At 40.2% G+C, this 23,358-nt stretch overlaps 2 protein-coding genes across 3 annotated transcripts; both read right to left on the minus strand.

Moving 5' to 3' along the window:
- Window positions 1–298: 298 nt before the first annotated feature.
- LOC146644503 (bone morphogenetic protein receptor type-2-like) lies at window positions 299–6,483 on the minus strand. The gene is made up of 11 exons (XM_085393983.1): window positions 6,447–6,483; window positions 6,018–6,227; window positions 5,621–5,779; window positions 5,054–5,155; window positions 3,849–3,952; window positions 3,523–3,744; window positions 2,530–2,644; window positions 2,110–2,267; window positions 1,771–1,924; window positions 497–633; window positions 299–415 (listed from the first exon to the last, which is right to left on the minus strand). The coding sequence occupies exons 1-11, from the start codon at window positions 6,481–6,483 to the stop codon at window positions 299–301; spliced, it is 1,515 nt and encodes a 504-aa protein (XP_085250109.1).
- A 1,048-nt stretch (window positions 6,484–7,531) lies between these two features.
- LOC146644504 (kelch repeat and BTB domain-containing protein 12-like) lies at window positions 7,532–12,189 on the minus strand. Of its 2 annotated transcripts, XM_085393832.1 has the most exons (10): window positions 12,056–12,189; window positions 11,149–11,324; window positions 10,556–10,737; window positions 10,330–10,462; window positions 9,859–10,092; window positions 9,387–9,745; window positions 9,028–9,301; window positions 8,380–8,527; window positions 8,096–8,293; window positions 7,532–8,015 (listed from the first exon to the last, which is right to left on the minus strand). In XM_085393832.1, exons 2-10 carry the CDS (start codon window positions 11,317–11,319, stop codon window positions 7,867–7,869), a joined length of 1,848 nt encoding a protein of 615 aa, XP_085249958.1. In that variant the 5' UTR covers window positions 11,320–11,324; window positions 12,056–12,189; the 3' UTR covers window positions 7,532–7,866. The 2 variants fall into 2 exon arrangements, with proteins under 2 accessions (XP_085249958.1, XP_085249959.1); XM_085393833.1 differs by lacking the exon at window positions 12,056–12,189 and having other exon boundaries at window positions 11,149–11,469.
- Between the last annotated feature and the right edge of the window lie 11,169 nt (window positions 12,190–23,358).

Below are 23,358 nucleotides of genomic sequence, written 5' to 3' on the forward strand. Positions count from 1 at the left end.
GGGGCTTTCCATTAGCACGAACACAAATCCTGTGGGCTTTAAAAGAAACAGTGAAACCAGTTCCTGCTGAAGTAAGGCGTCAGTGGTATTAATGAGATGAAATTCAGTCTCCTTGTCAGTATAGCTCTGAGTAAACTGGGACAGAAATGCCTATGAGCCTGCTGAGTAATGCTATCAGAGTTCACTTTATATCAGAACTGCCAGATAAGAGATCATTATGGCAGCTGATGCAGAAAAAGGTTTCTGAAGGAAAGCAGTACAAAATCATGTCTACCTGAAAAGACAACAGAAAAAGAAGTCACAGAGAGTAAGAAGACTGAAGAGAGGTTATTCTTTCCACAACACTGTGAGCTGTCAGTCGGGCTTCTGAATCACTGTCCCAGCAATCCTCCAGGAGCTCCCTCAGCGCAGCTCCCTGAGAACAATAAACATTTAGTCCACACATTACAGACACCACAGGTGTAAGTGGTACCACAAAGCCCCTATGCAAGAATACCTGTGGTAGCAGTTCCCAGTGTTCAGGTATACAGGGTCTTTTGTCCATATAGGACACGTACAGCATGAGGCTCTCCAGTGTTACATTGCTTCCCAGCTCTAGTTCATATGGCAAAAGATGCTGTGGTGCAGCTCCGCCTGCAGGTGGAAGCAGTGCTATTAGTTTTTTCTAGGCTTAGTGAATTGAAAATATGACTTGTCAGCCCAGAAACCAATGCATTAACTATCAGATTTCAAGCAACTGGGAAACCAGGCCGGCTGGAGCGCACTATTCACCAGTTTCTGATTCAGATCAGTTTTCCCCTTTCAGTGACACACCCACTGAAAAGCCAGTGTGATAATTGATATTTTCTGAGAGGAATGAAAGCTGGACACTCTAGCAACAGCCTGAAATTGTACTGTTGATAATGACAACCCATTACAATAATAGGCTCGCCTTAAAGCAGAGAAAACTGAATGACCTGCAGTTTTTTGTTTCTAAATTCAGACTACATTAAAAGTATCATATTTGACTCCAAACACATCAGAAACACTGCAGGTGTATGACATGACATTTATCATTTGCACTGCTGCACCATTATTGTTTGTTTGTTAATTTATTTCAAACGTGTAAACAATATACAGGTACACTTTGTAAAGAAAATAAGAGAGAGAGAGAGAAAATACTATACAAAAGTCAATACATTTCAATATTGCTACCGTTCTGATTCATTTACATGTTGAAAGGGCGTGGGAAGAAGTACACACTTATTTAATCCCACCCCTTTGCCATAAGTTATCAGTTAATATTTAGTCAGCTTCCTTACTGATATAATTTGTAATAAAAATAGTGAACAGATTTCTGAAATAATATATACTATATACTATAATATCACATCATGAAATTTTTTAAATAGAGACATTCACTTATTATCAATATTTTCCCTTTCTTTATAGTTCGAGAAGATCATATTTTTACAACTCTTTTTCAACTGTTTTCTGTTTGGACGTTGCTTTAATTCCATATTCAAACTGTTCCACAGTTTCACTCCATGAACAGAAACACAAAAGCTTTTTCTTGTAGTACGTACCTTACATGTAAAAAAAAAAAAAGATAATTTCTAGTCAAATAAAGCTGCACTTTACAGCTACACAATATACAGCAACCTTTTTACAGTTTGCCAAGCCGTTTAGGTACTCTGAATAACTTTACCTTGGCCTTCTGTACTACTCTAAAGAGCCTTGGACTTATTTTTGAACATCATAACATCATATCATCTACTCATAATGACTAACCTTCAAATAAATCATAGCAGCACATCCAGATCTCCCACAGCAGCAGACCCAAAGCATAAACGTCACCCTGCATGAGAAACATGCTTTCGTTCAGGTTCACAAAGCCTTCCAGGATCTCAGGAGCCATGTAGTGCAGCGTGCCCAGTTGAATACACTACAAAAATACAAATTTATCTATTAGAAATAAGTAATAATATTGGATGTTTTGATTTCATGTAATTCTAGTGTGAAATTTTAATTACTTCAAAAAACAGCAGCAAGTCTAGGTCTTCAAGTTTTTTTGTTTTGTTATTTAAATAAGAGGATTTGAGTGGATAAACAGTAGTACCTGTGTCTCACCTTTGTGTTTTTATTCTGGTTGTGCCTGCGGTAAGGCTCTGAACAAGAACGCAGAATGGTGGAGCATCCAAAATCACACAGGGCACAGGTACCATCCGCCTTCACCAGCACGTTGGAGCTGCTGAGGTCTCTGTGGGCCACAGGAGGTTTGTGCAAATCTGTATGAAAAATCCAATAAACAATATTTTGTTCCTGTAGCTTACTCTCACATACCAAGACAGCCTCACATAAACAGCTTATCATTATTTAAGATTTGTGGCCACATTAGATGAATCACTGCAGTAGATCCATTGTTTGGATAAAAACAACTCATCTTTATTCTTGATGATAATAGTTTAAAAACATGCATTCTATGCTTCCCACATCAAACAGACAACCCATGCACACATGCATTTGTTGCAATATTATTCTGGCCAGTACCATGGCTGAGAAGGTCAGAGTGGAGATAGGAAAGTCCCTGTGATAGCGACTGGCACAGGTTCAGTGAGAACATCCAGCTCGTGGTTTGTTTTGACAAAAAGGAATGAAGAGATCCCTGAAATCAAAGGGATAATAGTCATTCGTACTTGAAGCATACAGTGGTTTCAAATACATAAAGCGCTATAGACTTAGAGCCATCGAACATAAACTATTCAACCATAAATATAGAAAAGCAATTATGTTTCACACATTAGCATTAGTTTTAAACTTTATGTAGAGCTGTTCTACTCTTACTGATCAACTGAAGTCCTACAAGGTTTAACCATACAGTACCGGATTATCCGATCTATGTCCAGGTTAGAATAACAGCTTAATATGACATGAATGTCTTCTGACTATGAGAATGTGAGAGCTCCACACAGAAAGACTAAGTTCAAACTAGGAAGCTTTCCTGCTGTGAGGCAGCAATCCTGACCCCTGACCCATTAAACCTTTATTAATGGTTTTGTTCAGTATACCCATCTTAAAATCTTTACAATCGTTTCCACTTAGTGTTTGCAATAATTTTATTAGCCTTACTCTACGATAATTCTGTCTCGGACTAGACATCTGATCAGAAATGGTTTTAATGATGAATGAGTCACATAATGCGACATGTTTCCTTCAGTCTCCGATGGGATCAAAAAGGAGCTGAAGTCATTGTGATTAAATAAGAGATGTGGGTAGAATAGCTGGTTTAATAAATATTTTTAAACACAGTGGCTTAACCTGGCATATAATTTGACATTTTTAGCGCCTGTTCATTTATTCATTTTTCTTTAACATTTACTCACGTTACTTTAGATAATTTGAATAAATATTTTTCTTTTACCTATATATTCTATTTGTCACTTGTAACAGACTCTTAGTATTATTTACAAATATTTCTCTGGTCTGTTCCATGCAGTTTTTTCCTTGAGCAGCTGTTGTCTTCGTGCAAAGGTTTTCACTCACATATTCAGCAAACTGCAGCACGATGAACCAGCTTTTGTCATCTGGTTTCCTCCCAGCACCGAGAAAGTTCACAATGCTAGTATGCTTTGACAGCAGTAGCTCATAAATCTCCTTTTCTGTGTTAAAATTATGTTCATAGGCCGCAGGTAAAAATTTGACAGCCACCACAGAGCCCTGGTATGTCCCTTGAAAAACAGTTGCAAAATGCCCTCGGCCCACAATCTGCAGGACATAAACAAGTAAAGAATCAGAACCTGTATGCATTTCTTGCTGATAATTTGCACACTACCTACTGTGGAATTAACCTGTTTCATAGCAGAGCATACCTGCTGTAGCTCGATCTGACTGATGTCGATCTCAGAGGTTTTTGTCATTTGGCAGGAACAGGAGGGTCGGATGTGGTAATGACTGGGGGACTGTAGATTCTTCTCTGAAATATTATAGTAAAGAAGTGATTTAGTTGCCACTCATAGAAAGTAATCTGGTAGTACAATAAAGCCACCATTCATTTGAAAGCTTCCTGATTAGTTACTGAGAGCATGGAAATGTGACTGAAGAGTAGCAGCGGGAGTACCGTAACACAGATAAAAACCAAGGTCAGCGTAGCACATAGAATGAAGGCATTTCAAGGCCAAGACATCATGGGAACTCAATTTAAGTTGAGAAAATGTAGAAACAATAGCTTTATTCTTCTGTGGAATTAAAAAAGACAAATGGACACATTATTACCATATTAATACTAAAAATAGACGGGTAAACCTAATATCTCATCACAGTTGATTGATGTGAACATGCAATGCAAATATTAAACACTAAAAATGTAAAACTGAAGGCAGAAAATGGACCTTAAACAAAACAGTCTTCAACCTCTGAGCTGGCCAGCTTGTTGTCAACTTTTATCACATGCGATGTTATCCCTTAATGAAATTCACGCAAGTTACACATCCCAGAGAACGACTCAACAAGTATGGAATGCCAGGACTGCCAAAATGAATTAATTAAATAGACCGTTAAATAATAAATAAATACATCATGAAATAATTAATTAAATGTGTCAATAATTAATCAAATATATATATATGTAATTAATTAATTAAATACATATTTGGACATATTTAATTAATTATTAATTATTTATTTCACATTTTAATTAATTATTGACACATTTAATTATTTCATGATAATTTTATTATTTCATTTTGGCAGTCCTGACCCTAGGAATTAAGACTGCCAAAATGAATAATTAATTAAATTATAGCATTAAAAAAAAAAAAAAGCATTAAAAGTGACATTGTTATTTTTAGGAAAATAGCAAACTGAATTTGAGTGTTTTTGCCCTGCATGCTGGACTTCTCTGAGAAATCTGAGGGTAAAGCATAACTTTGAAGGTGTAAAAGAAGATTCACTATTTTTTCTTTTCTTTTCTTTTCTTTTCTTTTCTTTTTTTGCAGTGGAGTCAGTCAGGTCAAACTGAATTACTCAAGTGGTATTTAAATCATAAATAATGTTTTTGAAGAAAAAAGAACTTTACTTTTCTTTTTTAGGCAACTTCTCCATTGAGCAGCAACGATCCAGAAACACATAAAGAGCAAAATCCCAACCAGAGGTTTCACAGCCTTTTTCATGAAGACGACTAAAAAGGGGAGAAAAAAGGATTAGGTGCCAGTTGAATTCTGAATGAATGATCATATCTATCGCACATGCGAATGGGTGAAGAATTCAAGGAAAAACACAACAATTTGAGCTAGAGATCTTTGTAATGGTGTGTGAGCCATTTTGCTGGCATGGTGATGGCTAACTGTTCCAGATACTGACAAATCAATGCCAAGTGTTGGGTGTCTGGTAATGTTACACTTAATGTTGATTTTTCCTTAAATTTGTCAACCACCTGAATATATATTCAGCATAACAAGAGCCTAACAAGAAAAAGATCTTTGGTTTGATTCCCCGAGGGGCACAAATTCCTTTGGGGTTGCCTCGGGAAGGACATGAAGTGTTTTAGGCTTTTTAAATGCTTCTAATTGTATTATGATATATTATTCTTAAATTATACATTTATTTAGTAATTCACGGTTATATAACCTTATTAATACCATACCTGAAAAATAAGAGTAGGGGTGTGAAGTCTGTTCTTTTCCCCAAGTAATGTTGCCATTGCAGAGGTCTGTGTTGCACATGCACGTCAAGAATTGATTGTTGATGCGTGTTTGTGCCTTGCAGGTTTCATCTGGGCATGACTTTTCAATTCTGTCACAAGCTGCAATCGAAAAATCAGGAGCACGACAAACAATATTACATACTTCATTATACTTCACAGCACGTGGCACATTTCAGCTGTTACAATTGGCGCGGGAGCTTTCTTTAAACTAGCTTATCAATCATTAGATTTTTTTTTGCTAATGTGCTAAAAATGTGTTGTTGTTGTTGTTGTTGTTGTTGTTTTCAATCACCCACTATACACTCCACGTACTTGCCCAGACATACGGGCTTCTTACCAAGAATGTCAGCTTTTGGTGTGCCGTTAATGATCCGGTAGTAGCCCACGCAACAGTCCGTGGTCTCACAAACTTGCACTGACCCGCTCACACTGCCCGCAGCAGTGTATTTCTTATTCTGCCTGTAGTTATGCTTTGTACTTTCTGTTATTTGAAAAAAACACCTTCTCTTCTGCTGTAAGGGCTTGCTGTAGATGCACATAATACATTCTGGGAATAAAAAAAAAGAATAAAAAGAAAGTCGGACGTATAATGTAAGATGACAACGGTGATTAATAACATAGGAGTCTAAATTAGCCTAGTCAACAGTCCTTTTACAACACAAGCAACACAACCTGTAACTATTAGCAGCCATCATTAATCAAAATCAGACACAGAAAAAGGAACAAACAACACAGCAGATTGGCAGATGATTTTAAAAATACTCACCCAAGGCCAAAATCAGCCACCACCTTTCTACTAGCATGTTTATTCACCCTGAGCGGCGAAGTTGAATGACTGTCCTGAGAATGTGAGATTCGTTTCTCATGCTTGCAAGCGCACCTCCCACCAGCCCACACCTGCTCTTGTATCCTTGCGCGAGGACACTTGTTGTCTAAAACATTAAATTTAGCCTCCCAGACTATCGGCATCATCTATCATCATCAAGGTCTCACAAAATGGCAATTTCAAAGAACTCTGGAAGTATGCGCTAGGTTATCTCAAGTCACGATTGCTGTATCAAATACTACAGTGAAATCTTCATTCATCTTAATGAATTCAAATGTTTTTTTAAGGGCAATGTAGAGTTTTTTTAGACTGACTATATCACTATTATTCGTTTAAAAAAGTGCATGAAAGACCAGGTATTGTGTGAATGCTTGGGAATTTACGATTGTATGACCCACTGTCTTCAGATCTGACCCAAGAATACTTTGGTATACAGATGTGTTCATTGGTGTTCATTGTTCTACCATGTTGATTGAAGCATGGAGAGTCTTTTGGGATTTTTGTAGTTAATGAGCATTGCACAGTCTGACCTTGGGTCAAATCTACTTGGACGTCCATTCCTGGTAAGATTGTGGCATTGCGTTAACACACACCTGAATCCTCCATCTTTTTCACGTCACTTTATTATTTCATTTTATTATTATATCATTTCAACATGCAGTTATCCAAAAAAAAGGAGAGGAAAATATATTTAAAATGTTTTCTCACTAAGAGGTCACCAAGTTCTTCTGCTGACATCCTTTCAGTCCAAGTAATGTTTGACAACACACAGAAAAAAACAACAACAAAAAACAAGTAGCAGTCAGTGTGAGGCTTCTGTGGTTTCTGTAGTTTGATGGAAGAGCAAAATAAATAGCTTGTTAAATATAAAATTAGCTTTTTTTTCTTGCCATCCTTCTTTTTACTGAAAGAAGAGTTAAAGTGGTGGAAGGGACTTTTGTATAGGCAAGATTTTGTGACCTTAAACTAACACGTGCAGTTTAACAGTTTATACCACATATAGAAATTACACAGAACAGAATGTTGATTTTTCTTTTATTCTTACATTTACAGGTAAAATTTATTGCTTGGACAAGACATGTAACAAACAGACTTTTGACTGAACATATCATACAACACAATATATATTTAATTACAGCTAATGTCCCATTGATATATAACATAAAACTGCATTATCTAAAGTTTGACTTTGGATACTCATATAGCAAAAAAATAAGTTGTTAGTTAATTATAGTGAAAATTAATCTGGTTATTCTTTTTTCCAAATACCAAGAGTGAATAAAGCTTTTTTGAATGAGACTTTCCGGGTTTAGCGTATAGACGCTTACTTTCCACACACACTGGCCCAGCAGGAGCTGGATTAGGGTGTGAAGAGATCTCGAGGATTAAGATTAGCCACCAGACAGACGTCGTAGCTGTCGTGCATGGCTGCTCGTCTTTCCACAACTGTCCACACATTGTCTGCAGGGTCCAATTCCAAAAGTTCCTTGGTGATGATCTCATGACGGCCTGCAGCCATTAGAGAAAAATTATTTGAGCGCATGCAAAAGTGCTTTTAAAAATTATTTGACAGGCATTCAGTAACTGACCAGCCCCCTTGTAGTATCCACAGAGATAGAGCTTTCCATCCACTACTCCTACGTTGGAGGCGTTCGTTCGAAGGGAAAGTAGGGATGTGGGGATGGTTGGTCCTGGTCTCCAGGTGTCTGTATCTGGGTTGTAGATCTCCACGGAGCTCAGGCAACGACGCGATTGCCCACGGTCCTCTCCATCGCATCCTATACCACCTGGAAACAAACGCATCTACTCTTGCTCCAGTGCAGAAATTTCACAATACTAACATAGATACAGTTATGTGTTTTGGTAGACTGACCTAATACATAGATCTCTCCATTGAGTACAGCTGACCCACAGCGGTACCTGGAGTACTTCATGCTGGCACACTCTGTCCATCTGTCTTTGCCGGGGTCAAACTGAAACACACGATTGCTGAGCTTGTCAGGCTCGTCGTCAGGGTGATCCTGAATGGCAGGATGAGAGATTTAGGCAGAGAGATGAAGAAAAAGATGAGGACATGGGGACATATTGGACAAATGAGAAGCAGAAATATTTCAGTAACTATTTCACCATCTCTATCGTGTGGAATTGTTTTTAAAAAACGAAAATGATTTTAAATAAAAGTACAATACTGATGTTAATGTTCAGGGGAAAAACAACCAGTTTGTGGATTTTATATGGCAAGTTTTTGTAAATTTTTGAGACTTCCACAACTTCAGTATGATTTTTTTCCCCGTGAAAAACCTAAATAAATTTTACATTACATTTTAAACTAATACCATGTAAAAAAAAAAAAAGGCCAGACACAACAAGTATGATAAAAATTCAAACTCACATATACAAATACATTTTTTCTTTTATTTTGTAAGAAGGTTCCATAAATACTCAGTTTAAAAAGATGAATTTTTGGGGCAATTATTTCATGGCTCAGGCTTTAAACGGTTAAGATGGTGAGTCTGGGTACCTGTGGTGTCCACCCCCCCAGCACATAAAGATGCTCCTTCAGTGTCACAACAAAGTGACTGGCTAATGGAAGAGGCAGAGGAGCAAAGCTGAGCCAGCTGCCTCCTCTCTTCAGCGACCATCGCTCCATGCTGTCTGTGATGACGTAGTGATTACGCACTTTCATCTGACCACCGATTAAATAGAGAGCATCTCCTATGAGCCCTAAAGCATACATGTCCCTGTAAGCTGCTGAGCACAACTTCCCCCAGCTGTTCTCCTCTGAACTGTCATACCTGGAAGATAAACAAGTAGTTCATTTGTTAATTCAGTGTGGTGCCTATTGATAAAAAGATTTCTGATATGCAAAGGGATTAAAACCTGTAGATATCAACCCCCTTCGTTCGATGTTGGTCTTCTGCTTCTACGGCCACCACTATGATGTTTTCTCGGCTCACTGCGCCTGCTGTGATCTGTCCCACTATGCTGCAGCCCCTCAGGGGAGAGGGGATGTAGTAAGTCTTCCTAGCATGGGGGTCAAAGCAAAAACTGAGGTCAGCAAGTCCTCCACGCCGCGCAGGGACGCCCTCCTTATTCACACCACCCAAACAAAGGAGCAAATCTGTTGTCTCCATGCCATAGCGAAGAGCTCGGCGAGGAGGAGCTGCGGCCTCGCAGAGACCTGACGTCTGGAGAACAGCATCAATCATCCCAAAGCACTCAGTATCCCGCAGAAGCACCTGAGAGAATCATAAGTATAAGAATGATATATCTATATACTTATCTCAGGACAAATATAAATAGGGAGTCTTGCTCCTTATTATATTTGGACCTCATTCCAATCTCTTCATACCGGGTTTCTCCTCCTTGCTTTACAAAGAAATCCAGGATCCACAAGCTCCAGTCGGACATGCCTGAGCAACTCCACAGCCTGGGCTTCCCTTTCTGAGTCACCCCTGTACTTTTCCACCCAGCGCAGCACCAGCTCCAAAACAACCTCCTCCTGTGATACGTTAAGGTCATCTAAGCCAAGCAGTTCCCCAAGACTTTGAGCATTCAGCTCTAGCACTTCTTCTTCTTCACAAACCTAGTTAAACAAAGATAAAGAAAGACAGTATACTGTAAGTAATGAATATAAAATAAGAATAACATTGCAAAATGAACAAAAGATATTCAGAGATTTCCTCAGTGTTCAAAAGCTTCACTGAACTTTGATTCTTCTGATAATTTAGGGCAGGCCTAACTTCATTAATCGTAGGTTCATGAACATTTTTAAAGACTATGACTGAGGGATTCTTTCACATTGGTAATACTTAAACCCTACCTGTGAAAAGTGTTGACAAAGATATCGCAAGGCACAGTCAGCGAGGCTAGTTGCTCCCAAGTTCCTGGCCCAGTGGTACAGACCAACACAGTTTGACGGGTCCATACAGGCCTCCATGTGACTCTGGCACAACCTTACCTCAGTAAAAACAAGGAGAGTACTTCTTAAGCATAAAACTTGCACTTTAGCACCTTTACCAATTACCCCTCTGTCAGTTTCACCGCACCTGAAGCCTCCGTCTACATGTAGCAGAAAGGCAGCAACGGCCACTCCCTGGATGTTGTTGTTTGTTAGTGGGAGCTCGCCACAGTACATGTAGTCCAGCAGCAGCCTTAAGCTTTGTGCAGAAGTGTCTCTGAGTGGTATTTCTCCTCCGTGCGTCTCCTTCAGACCACATGTAAACATGGCCTGGACACAATGATTCACCAGAACAGTAAGAAATGATACAACTACAGCCTTGCGTCTCATTAATGCATTTGCTTGGAGTAGTTCAGAAAAAAATAATAAAAAATATGGTAACACTTTATAATATGGCCTGCAACGAACGGCTTAATTCCCCTGCAATACAACATGATTTCCAATGTATTTTATTTGAAATTACCGGAAACAAAGAAATAATTATACTGTAAGTAGATTTTAGTATTATGTTTAGAATAATAAGTAATATGGAAGTAATTTTATGTAGTGCATAAGTGCTTTTGAGTATTGCATATCTTCAGGTATTTTACAGGAAAATAAAAATAATTGCATTGCAAATAATTTAAATAGTGTTCTTCATTTTCCTTCAAGCATATGGTTTATTGTTCCTGACTATTTTACCTGGAAGTAAGGACTGAATGCAGACAGCACCACCTTGTGGCAATGGAAGGGGATCCCTTCAGCTAGCAGCACCACGTCAGTGAGCTCCTTAGTTGTTCTCATCCTCTCTAGCTGCCTTAGCAAAAGTGAGCCATGCTCTGCTTGAGCAGAGTGCAGCACCTCAGCATCCATGGACTCTTGTTTTGAAGAGAGGGGAGTTGTGGAAAATGCATCAGTAATTACAATTAAATAAATCAATAAACAAAATGAGTGAACATCTGCGAAAGTTTGGTCTATGCACACTTGTATGCAGTTTCAACTGCATCTACCTGCTCTTCACTATCGCAGCTTCGCTGTTGTCAGTAGGTACTGCATGGAAAGTTTTCTCCCACGTGAGACTGAATGACTATGCACTTTTCCTCCGTGGGTCTGATCCATGCACGGAGCATATTTAGTTCCACTTTTTGTTTATTCGCGTTGAGCTAATGAGTACCAAGTGTATTCATTAGCTCAGCCGGGAGTGCTTCGCATGAGTGAGCTAACTCATGCCAGTCACAATGGCCATTATATTATGAACACATGAGCAGTGTGAACTCTGATCATGCTTTTAAGTGTGAACAGCGGTTCAAATGAGCACATCTTTCTTTTGTTTTTATAAACTACGTTGACATGTACACCAATCATGTTAAAGAGTCTGCCTTAACTAATGCAACATTTAATATACTTCATAAAGCTAAATAGCATTGACCTGTTTGTAGATTACGTTCTACTACATGTTGACCTGTGGTTCCACCCCTGCAGCTGATAACCACACTCTGTGTGCGTGAGCTACACATAAACAGCCCACAGACACGCACACACGGTTCAGAGAAGCAGAAATAGCATGCATTATATTTGCTAAGCACATGCAGAAAAACAGTTACCATACCAGTGTTGTCCAAAGAACCAAGATTAGAAGTATTAAAATGAGATTACGTCAGTTTTCCTTGCCAAAACTACAACACAGGCTGGGCTGTTTGTGTCAAGTTTTTGTTTGCTGCCAGTTCTCTCGTGTTCTGTGCCATTTTGTTTTGGTGAGTGGGGGTCAACAGCATGTTCACTGTCAAAAACGAGTTTAAAATAGACCAGCAAGTGCTGGTGGGGCTGCAGGCCTGTTCAGGTTTCTATACATGACTGAACAGTCTGTCCTTAAACTCATTCATGCAGCGTTTCACTCTCATTACTTTAAAATGTGCAGATTTCTCTTTATAAAGAGAAATCTGCACATTTTTCCTTAAAATAATTCTATAGAATTATTTTAAGGAAAAATGTGCAATTTCATTAAGAGACCACATGAATAATTAACATGACGTGAACAGGTATGTTTGAAGATAGTTAACTAAAATTAAATTAAAATCTAAAGTTATGTGATTTTTTTTTTATAAAATAAAAATTAAAAACTAGACTTTGAAAGAAATTAAAACAAATAAATTAAAACTAAGGAGAATATAAAACTAACTATTTGTTAATTTGGGAAACTCACTGATGAGGCTTTAATGCAGGTGATTGTTGAGGCTTTGGATGTCCACAAGACTGTGAGTCAACTGTTTTCAAAAAGTTCTATTGATTTTTCTGCCACTGCAAAAAAAATGATTTGTTAAAATTATGAAATAAGTAAAAAAAATTTTAAAGTGAAATGGTAAGTTATTTTCTCCATTTCCAACAATATTCCCAGAAGTTTCAGTTGGGAAGTCTATAATTTGACGTTTCTGTCACTTAAAGGAGGACTTTTAAAAAAATTTTTAAAAAGCTGGAGCAGCTTCTCTGGTTACAGATGGTACCTACACCATTTTGGTGCTTTAAATGTTGTTGGGCCCTAAGTTCATAGTAGTGACAGATACTAGAAAAATTAAAAAAAAAATGGGGAAAAAGGTCTGAGCACATTTGGCTCTCTAGTAAAAACAAAACAAAAACAAAAAACACACAAAAAAAAAACTATTTAAACATTTATACAAAGGCAACATTTCAATCCACAGCTTCTGTTTTTCCTGAAAGTCTGTCAAAAAAAAAGAAAGAGTGGACATTTTCTAGAAGGTATAATCAAATCACTGTTGAAAAACATCACAATAACATATCAACAACAAGTCCAGATAAGAAACAGAAACTGGTTTTCAAGGGTGCTTTCCAAAATAATTTAAATTATAACCTTTTCTTGAACTAAAAGAAATCGGTATCATCCATGTAAGCTTTATTATCAAAGCATTTTTATTACAAAAATCAAAAATCTATAAAACAAACAAACAAACAAGCAAACAAAAAACTATTCTGAAATGCTGCTGTTGTATAAATGTTTTACATGTGAGTGAAGTTGCCCCCCCCCCACCTTCTTCAAATCCAACAAAAGTGGTATCAAACGTTTGTGCTACGTTTGTGCTGGTTTGTGCTGCAAAAATTTTTGTTTATGCTGCCTCTGTTTTAAAGATATTAATGAAAATGTAAAGGTCAAAAGGTCAACCAGCCCCCCCACATTACCCAAATCAAACAAAATTGATGTCAAACGTTTGTGCTACGTTTGTGCTGCAAAAATTTTTATTTGTGCCGCTATCATTTTAAAGATATTAACAAAGATTTCTAGAGGTCAACAGAGGTCAACCAGCCCCCCCATATTAATGGAATCAAACAAAATTGATGTCAAACGTTTGTGCTACGTTTGTGCTGCAAAATTTTTTATTTGTGCCGCTATCATTTTAAAGATATTAACAAAGATTTCTAGAGGTCAACAGAGGTCAACCAGCCCCCCCATATTAATGGAATCAAACAAAATTGATGTCAAACGTTTGTGCTGGTTTGTGCTGCAAACATTTTTGTTTGTGCTGCTAACATTTTAAAATTTTTAATAAAATAACGTCTTGATGCGTGCTTAATCATCCAGGTAAGTAAATCCCAAAGGTTGATTCTGTTCATCTGGACATTTTCAGTTGGAGAAACGTTTCGTCACTCATCCAAGTGACTTCTTCAGTCTCAGCTGACTGCAGGTTTCCCCAACCTTACAAACAGTACATTTGCATAGTGAAGGAAACTAGCACCACTGAATGAACAATGTGCTGGGGGGTTAGTTCCATGATTGTTAGTATGCAAATTCTTATGACCATTGATCAATGACAACTAATCAAAGCCTACTGATCAATGGCCATGAGTACCATTCACAGAAAGTGGGGAATGGCTACAATCACAGCATTGTAAGATGGCAAAAGATGTACCCTTGGGCCCCCCTTCTCGATTCAGAGATGGTCAGCATCCTGACAGCCCAATGGACGAAGCTGTCTCTCAGTCTGCTGGTTCTGGCCCGGAGGCTCTTCAGTATCCTTCCTGATGGCAGCAAATTGAAGACGCTGTTGAAGGGATGAGTGGAGTCACCTGTAATGGAGAGGACCTTCTAGATGAGGCAGGTGCAGTAGATCTCCTGGGGAGGGAGGCAAGAGAGGTCCCCACAATGCTCTCGGCTGCTCTCACTACCCGTTGTCATTTTTTCCTGCAGAACCCAGTGCAGGAGTCATACCACACAGTGATGCAGCTGGTGAGGATACTCTCAACTGTGCCTCTGTAGAAGGTGCTCATAATGCGGGTTGAATCTCTTGTGCTTCTCAGTTTGCAGAGGAAGTAGAGTCGCTGTTGGTCTTCTCCACATTCAGGGACAGGTTGTTGTTGCTGTACCACTCTGCCAGATGGTTAACTTCACCCCTGTAGTAGATCTCGTCGTGGGTCAGCAGAGTGAAGAGAAGGGGGCTCAACACACATCCTTGGGGAGCCCCCGTATTCAGTGTTCTTGGGCTGGAGGTGTTGCTGTCGACCCGTACTGTCTGCTGTCTTCCTGTCAAGGAATCTAGCAGCCCGTTATACAGCAAGGTGCTGATCCCCAGCAGATCCAGTTTGTGAATGAGTTGCTGGGGAATGATGGTGTTGAATGCTGAACTGAAGTCTATGAACAGCACTCTGACATATGAGTCTCTAGTGTTCAGATGTGTGAGGGCTGAGTGAGGGGCAGTTGAAATTCCATCATCGGTTGAGCGTTTTGACCGGTATGCGAACTGAAATGGATCCAGGTTGGGGGAAAGCGATAATTTGATTTGATGCATGAATGTGAGAGTGAATGAATAGTGGTATTGTAAAGCGCTTTGGGTGCCTAGAAAAGCGCTATATAAATCCAATCCATTATTATTATTATAACCGTTCAAAGCACTTAACTTAATAATGATGGAGGTGAGTTTGACAGGACGGTAGTCCTTAAAGCAGGAGATAGATGACTTCTTGGGTACAGTAATGATGGTGGAGGCTTTGAGGCATGTGGGAACGATCGCCTGACCCTAGTGATGTGTTAAAGATGTCTGTGAAGACATTTGTGAGTTCCACAGCATAGTCCGTCAGTGCTTGTCCAAGGATGTTATCAGGACCTGGAGCTTTGTGTGTACTGATTTTGGCAAGGGATCTCCACACACTGTCTGGGGATTGTGTCACCACTGTCTGTAGAATGGGCTTGTAGTCTGTGATGGTTTGTATTCCTTGCCACTGCCTCAAGTATTTCTGCTGTCGCTGAAGCTTTGCTGTAGCTGATGCCACGTGACAGGTTTGCCCTTGCTGTTCTTAGACTCACCTAATTCCCGGCTCTGAAGGCTTGCATTTTTCAACCTTAGGAGCATTTAAACCTGACCTGTGAGCCATGGTTTCTGATTGGCCCGGACAGTGATAGTCCTGGTCTCTGTGACATCATCGATGCATTTTGGGATGTAGGCAGTGACAGTTTCTGTATATTCCTGAAAGTCTGTGGTGTCGTGTGTGGCAGCCTGTGGTGGAAAAGCAATGCCTCTGAGGACCCTTCTGGCCACACCTGTACCGGCTTACGAACTGGTTTGGTGACTTTGACCAGGGGCCTGTGGGAACCCATGGCACACCTAGATTTCTGCCTGTAGCACAAACGTAGCACAAACGTTTGACATCAATTTTGTTTGATTTGGGTAATGTGGGGGGGCTGGCTGACCTTTTGACCTTTACCTTTTCATTAATATCTTTAAAACAGGCAGCACAAACGAAAATTTTATCAGCACAAACCAGCACAAACGTAGCACAAACGTTTGATACCAATTTTGTTTGATTCCATTAATATGGGGGGGCTGGTTGACCTTTGATGACCTATAGAAATTTCTATTAATATCTTTAAAATGATAGCAGCACAAACGAAAATTTTTGCAGCACAAACCAGCACAAACGTAGCACAAACGTTTGACACCACTTTTGTTGGATTTGGGTAATGTGGGGGGGCTGGTTGACCTTTTGACCTTTACATTTTCATTAATATCTTTAAAACAGAAGCAGCACAAACAAAAATTTTAGCAGCACAAACCAGCACAAACGTAGCACAGTTGATTGACACCCATTTTGTTTGATTTAATTAATGTGGGGGGGCTGGTTGACCTCTGATGACCTCTAGAAACTTTTATTAATATCTTTAAAATGATAGTAGCACAAACGAAAATTTTAGCAGCACAAACCAGCACAAACGTAGCACAAACGTTTGATACCATTTTTGTTGGATTTGAAGAAGGTGGGGGGGCCAACTTCACTCACATATGTTTTACAGTCCACAGACTTTTGCTCTTTTTCTTTGCTGATAAATGCTTTTTGAGGTGTTTTTGGTCACACTTGCTATTTACTTTATCTAAAGTGAAACAATATCAATTGACAAGTAAGTGTTACTTTAATAAGGACAGATCCTTTGGAAGAATTGAATGTGATTTACTGAGATAGAGAAATTAATCAATTTGGCGATTTGACTCCAATTACCCATCATGACAGAACAGAAACCCAAGCGGTGAGAAGATTTAGGAGAGGACCCCCCTCCCCCAAAGTCTAGACGTGGGTAGTGGTGAAAATGAAGACTGAGACTGAGGTGGAGATGGGGAAGAGGTTGGAGTCTAAAAGGGAGAATGACGGAGAGCATGGGTTTTAAACCAGGGGTGTCCAACTCCAGGCTTTAAGGGCCAGTGTCCTGCAGGTTCTAGTTCTCACCTGGTGTCAACACACCTGAATTAAATCATTAGTTTATTACCGGGGCTACCGAGAACTTCAAGACATGTTGAGGAGGTAATTTAGGCATTTGAATCAGCTGTGATAGATGGAGGGCACATCTAAAACCTGCAGAACACCGTCACCTGAGGCCTGGATGATTGATGATGGACTAGAGTAATAATGTTGGAATTGAGAATGACAACATGGTGTCATGGTCTGGGTGAGTCACAGTACTTTTCCACAGTGGTTGCTCTCGGAGCCACCATCGCTCCTCCCAGGATCACCACCTGTGACTGATACAGGGAGTGCAGAATTATTAGGCAAGTTGTATTTTTGAGGAATAATTTTATTATTGAACAACAACCATGTTCTCAATGAACCCAAAAAACTCATTAATATCAAAGCTGAATTGGAGGCCTATCTCCACCTACCACCACTTCCCCTGCCGGTGGCGGACTCCCTCAGGTGTCGGTGCGTTGGTGGTTCTTTGTGTCTGGGGGTGGGCGTCCAGGTACACACCGGCTCACTCCTTGGCGGCCGCTTATCGGGACCTGGAGCCTGGGGCTCGCTCGGGCCCCTTCGGGGGTGGGGTGCCCCCGGCCTCTCGGCCTGGGGCTCGGTCACTCAGGCACAGCTGGCGGCCGGCGGAGCTCACGGGCGCGTCACTGCAACTCCCCCCGGCTTCTGCTCCGCGGCTGCTGAGTGAACCCTCATCTGGGACTCTCCTCAGCTCTTACTGGAACAGTGCCGCGGCTGCCCCTCTGTTGGTCTTCCATGGTCTCTTGTGTTCTGGGGGCCTCTGGATGTCTGGAGTTTTGATCTCCTCCATACCTGCTTCACACCCTGGAGGACGGGGCTGTGGCCCCCCCACACTCCCTAGCAGATCGTTACATGGAGAAACCTTTGGAATACAAGCGCGCTGATCCACACAGGTATGCACACGGGTGTTCACTGCTCGTAGACCCAAATTACACCTTTCTTGGCTGCTACTTCGAAGCACATCTGTCCTGCGTGCTGCACAACAACATTGAATATTTAGTATTTACTGCTGTTTACACTTAGCTAGATTAATGCGATGGTGTTGTGTTTAGTATGTTGCTTTGTTTGTTTTTTTTGTCTTTTTTTGTTTGTTTTCTATTCTTCTCTCAACAGGTGATCCAGGAGATTTTTATTTTTTTTCTCCCCCCCTTTCTCACTGTCCCTCTCCCCTTCTGTTTTTCCTTTCCTTCCTCTTTCTTTCTCCCTTTCCTATCTCTCACTCATGTCTGTCCCGTCTGTAACATCTGAAAATAAAATATAATAAATAATAAAAACAAAGATCGACCAAATGGACCAATACGGCAATGCCACGATGATCCATTTGGCAAAGTAAATCCATTGGGTATCCTTGTTGGTCTTCAGACAACAATTCTGATGGCTAAAGAACCAAATGGGACAGGCGAGAAAAAAAATAAAATAAAAATATCAAAGCTGAATGTTTTTGGAAGTAGTTTTTAGTTTGAGCTATTTTAGGGGGATATCTGTGTGTGCAGGTGACTATTACTGTGCATAATTATTAGGCAACTTAACAAAAAACAAATATATACCCATTTCAATGATTTATTTTTACCAGTGAAACCAATATAACATCTCCACATTCACAAATATACATTTCTGACATTCAAAAACAAAACAAAAACAAATCAGCGACCAATATAGCCACCTTTCTTTGCAAGGACACTCAAAAGCCTGCCATCCATGGATTCTGTCAGTGTTTTGATCTGTTCACCATCAACATTGCGTGCAGCAGCAACCACAGCCTCCCAGACACTGTTCAGAGAGGTGTACTGTTTTCCCTCCTTGTAAATCTCACATTTGATGATGGACCACAGGTTCTCAATGGGTTCAGATCAGGTGAACAAGGAGGCCATGTCATTAGTTTTTCTTCTTTTATACCCTTTCTTGCCAGCCACGCTGTGGAGTACTTGGACGCGTGTGATTGCAATCCTACAATAGCTTCACTCGCCTGAACGCTAATCTCCAGTCACTCTTCAACAGCCACTAAACTCTCAGTCTGCCTGCCTCCCTGCTCTTGCTGTTTTGGAATCACGGATCACTACTACTGACTCACCCAGGCCTCCTCCTCTCTCTCATTAATCCACCTGCAATCAAGTAAGACTGTTCAGACAAATCAGATTGGATTTATTCTGTTGTTCCTACAAGAACCAGCCTGACTCTTCCCATCTGTTTCAGTGCCTCTCCGTCCTCGACTCTCGCACCACCACTCCCCTTGCTGTGCCCTGTCTGCCACAGTTCATGTTCTGGGATATTCTAGTTTAAAATCCCCTAAAGCTCATGTACATAGTGTCTCACCCACCTTCATAGTTTGTATATCATAGTATGCCACTGGTTATTCATAGCTTTCCCGTGGTTCATGTTTCATGGTGTGTCGCAGTTATTTACAGTTTACATTCATTGTAGTTTTTGAATATCATTGTGTCTCGCAGTTCCCGTTCACTGTAAAAAAGTCATCTAGCTTGTTAGCTAATAGTTTGTTTCCTCACTTTAGCATTGCGTTAGGTTTAGTTTCAACACTGTTATTCCATTACGTTATTGTAAATAAAAGTTACTGAGTCTCAGTTTGAATCTGTTTTGTGCCGTGACACGTGGGGGGGAAAGGAAGTAAAGTAAAGAACAGAAAAGCAGGAAAGTTGATCCTAGTTTGGGTAAAACTGACCTTTTGTTCACAAATATCAAAAGTCAGAAATGTTTGTACTGTGTACAAAATGCTTACTTTTATTTGGTGATTGTACATTTTCACATGTGTTGATGTCACCACAGGGAGAAAAAAACAGTAAACACAGAGAAAAATCACAGAATGAGAGAATGTTTAAAATATCGACTAGTACTGTGTCTTCATTTTCTCATGTGTCTTGTATGCAAGCTCGCATGAATGCACGTCTAAACACTCATGTACAAACACATCAAAGATAACAATAGCTAGAACTGGATTAGACAAATGTTGCACATTGGCATGAGGCATGCAGCAACTTTGTTCAAACATCTACTGAAGCAAATGATTGCTGAAAATAAACCCCAAAAAGGCCTTGACACACAAAAAGTACATAATGGCAATTATACAAACTTTTTCACATATTCAGATTTTTCAGGAGGTGTGTCTGCTTCCTGGGCGGGTCGTAAAGGTCACACTTTGGCTAATTATTCACAACTGTTTTAACAGACAGTCAAGCATACTGCAATACACAACAGTAGATACAAGAAGCGTGATGCTCGCAGATTACAGGAAGTGTAGATTAATCAGTGACACATACGCCGGTCGTCTGTACATTAACATTTCTGAAATGTGCCTCCTTGCAAATGTTGCATCCTGAAACTGTTGTCACATGGCCAGCCCCTATCCCAGTTTTCCAACAGGACCTTTGTCCACAGATTTACCACAGTTTATGATGATGAATGTGTGTGCATTGATAAAGCAAAAGTGTCTGCAGAGCTGCTTAAAAAATGTTGAATTATTATATGCTTATTGTTTTGAACAAACCCTTAAACTTAATATATTATATTAGTTATTTTTTCATTCTCCCTGAAATGTTTCCACAAAAATGTCAACAGAAAGGAAAAAAGCAGTCAGGAAAAAATGGGAAAGGCTAAAATATAAGACATTTCTTAAATAAAAAAAAAAAAGACAACTTAAAAGTGACATCTTCCTAAATTTACTAAACTTACACAGATTACACAAGTGGGCTCAGCCCAGGCCACACTGAGCACACTCAGCCGTTATCTTGCCAAACTGGCTGTTTCATGCAGGACTTATGGCACTGCTTTGGTGTCTGTTTGCGTAGGTCTTTAGCTGTGCAAAAACAAAAGGTTGAGGCTACAGAGAAATTTATACCATCTCACCTGGCAGGGATGACATTATTTGTAGGTCACAGGCTAAATGTTTAAGAAGTTGGCTTCACTGAGAAAAGAAGCCGGAGTGGAGACTGAGACTGAAGAAGTCACATGAATGAGTGACTTAACGTTTCTCCCACTGAAAACGCTACGTCCAGATGAACAGAGTGCCAGAGTGGAGTTCACAATAAAGAGGGAAAAGTGTAAAAGAAAATATATCTGTGTTTAAAACTTAATTTTACTCCCCTATACGGAAGTTCTTTCTATATTTTAGTTCTGCTTTCTCAGCTACTAAGGCACAAGATCATATGGAAAACATGTAACACTACATGTGCTGCATGTATAGCACTGTTGTTGACCAATAGTATTAACATAAACAAGAGTAGGCCACAGAATATTGCACACATTTTTCACACTCCCTGCAAAGATATGGGTCTGGAGAGCTCTTAAATCATTTTAGCATTTAAGAACAATGCCTTAGCATGACCTTAAAGAAGAGAAAATGACAGTCACTGTGGTTTGCATATTTCAAGATATTGCTGCAGAGTAAGATTTGTCATCCCTCAGGTGTTGGGACCATAGATGTTCACAAGCTGATTGAAGCGTGACTTTGAGCCAAAGATGAGGACCACTTGCATACACTGTCCTTAAAAAAAGATAAGCAAATGTGTAACTTCTTTAAGTTACTTGAAGACGTTTGTCCTTTAGACAAAGGTCACTCCTTTAGATGCAGATGGACAGCTGAGTCTTGTCCTGTGGAGGTGGCTCTTCTATGTTGTGCCATGCGCTTGTGAAGTGGCTGTTTGGTCTCTCTGATGTAGAGGTCTGGGCATTCCTCGCTGCACTGTACAGCAAACACCATATTGTTAAGTTTGTGTTTTGGCGTTTTATCTTTCGGGTGAACCAGTTTTTGTCTGAGTGTGTTGCTGGGTCTGAAATGCACCGGGATGTCGTGCTTGGAGAAAACTGAGTTTCTCTGATACACCGGCTACATAGGGGATGACAATGTTGTTGCGTCTGTCCTTCTTATCCTCCCTCGCTGGTGTCTGATCTTCTTTTCTGTGCCTCTTTGCTGACTTTAAGAACGCCCATTTAGGATAGCCGCACATTTTGAGTGCTTCCTTTACATGTGTGTGTTCCTTCTTTTCCCCTTCAGGCTTAGAGGGAACATGTTCTGCCCGGTGGTGTAGGGTCCTAATTACTCCAAGTTTGTGCTCCAGCGGGTGATGGAAGTCAAACAGGAGGTACTGGTCCGTGTGTGTGGGCCTCTGGTAAACTTCGATGTTGAGGTTGCCATTCTCTTCAATGTGCACAACGCAGTCCAGGAAAGGCAAACAGTCGTCCTTTGTGTCTTCCCTGGTGAACTTGATGTTTTTATCCACAGCGTTAATGTGCGCAGTGAAGGATTCCACTTCTTGTGTCTTGATTTTGACCCAGGTTTCGTCTACATATCTGTACCAGTGGCTGGGTACTCTTCCTTTGAAAGAGCCAAGAGCCTTCCTTTCCACTTTCTCCATGTAAAGGTTGCTACAATAGGTGACACGGGGGAGCCCATGGCACAGCCATGTTTTTGTCTGTAGAAACCCTCGTTGTATTTGAAATATGTAGTGGTGAGGCAGAAGTCTAACAGTGTGCAAATCTGATCGGGTGTGAAGTTGGTCCTGTCTTTCAAGGAGCTGTCTTCTTGTAGTCGTTTTCTGACGGTCTCCACTGCCTCCATGGTGGGTTTGCAGGTGAAGAGAGAGACTACATCAAAGGACACCATGGTTTCATCTGGATCCAGGGGAAGTTTCTGGACCTTGTCGGTGAAGTTGGTGGAGTTCTTGATGTGGTGTGGGGTTTCCCCACGAGAGGTGCCAGGATGGTAGCAAGGTGTTTTGCAATGTTATAAGTGGCTGAGTTTATGCTACTGACTATGGGTCTGAGTGGGACAGCTTCCTTGTGGATTTTAGGAAGTCCGTAAATGCAGGGTATGGCATCCCCTGGGTAAAGGCGGTGATATGTAAGGCGGTCAATGATTTTGTCCTTTTCAAAGTCTTGAAGGCAAACTATAACTTTCTTTTTGTAGCTGCTTGTGGGGTCTAGCTTCAAGGCTTCGTAAGTATTCGTAGGGATTCTCCCACTAGGTTTAAATCTGGGACTCCCCACCATTTGACCTTAGAACTGAAGAAGCTTCTCGGATGAGAGGTGAAACGTCTTCAAGTAACTTAAAGAAGTCCAGACGCTTTTCTTTGCAAGCTCCTTTGACTAAACAGCTTGATATGAATTTTCTTTGCTGCACCCTTCTGTATTTCCTTTTCT

Source organism: Rhamphochromis longiceps, linkage group LG20 (assembly GCF_057381845.1).
Source record: "Rhamphochromis longiceps isolate RC_006_pf linkage group LG20, R_longiceps_female_GT1.1, whole genome shotgun sequence".
NCBI classification, from domain to species: Eukaryota; Metazoa; Chordata; class Actinopteri; order Cichliformes; family Cichlidae; genus Rhamphochromis; species Rhamphochromis longiceps.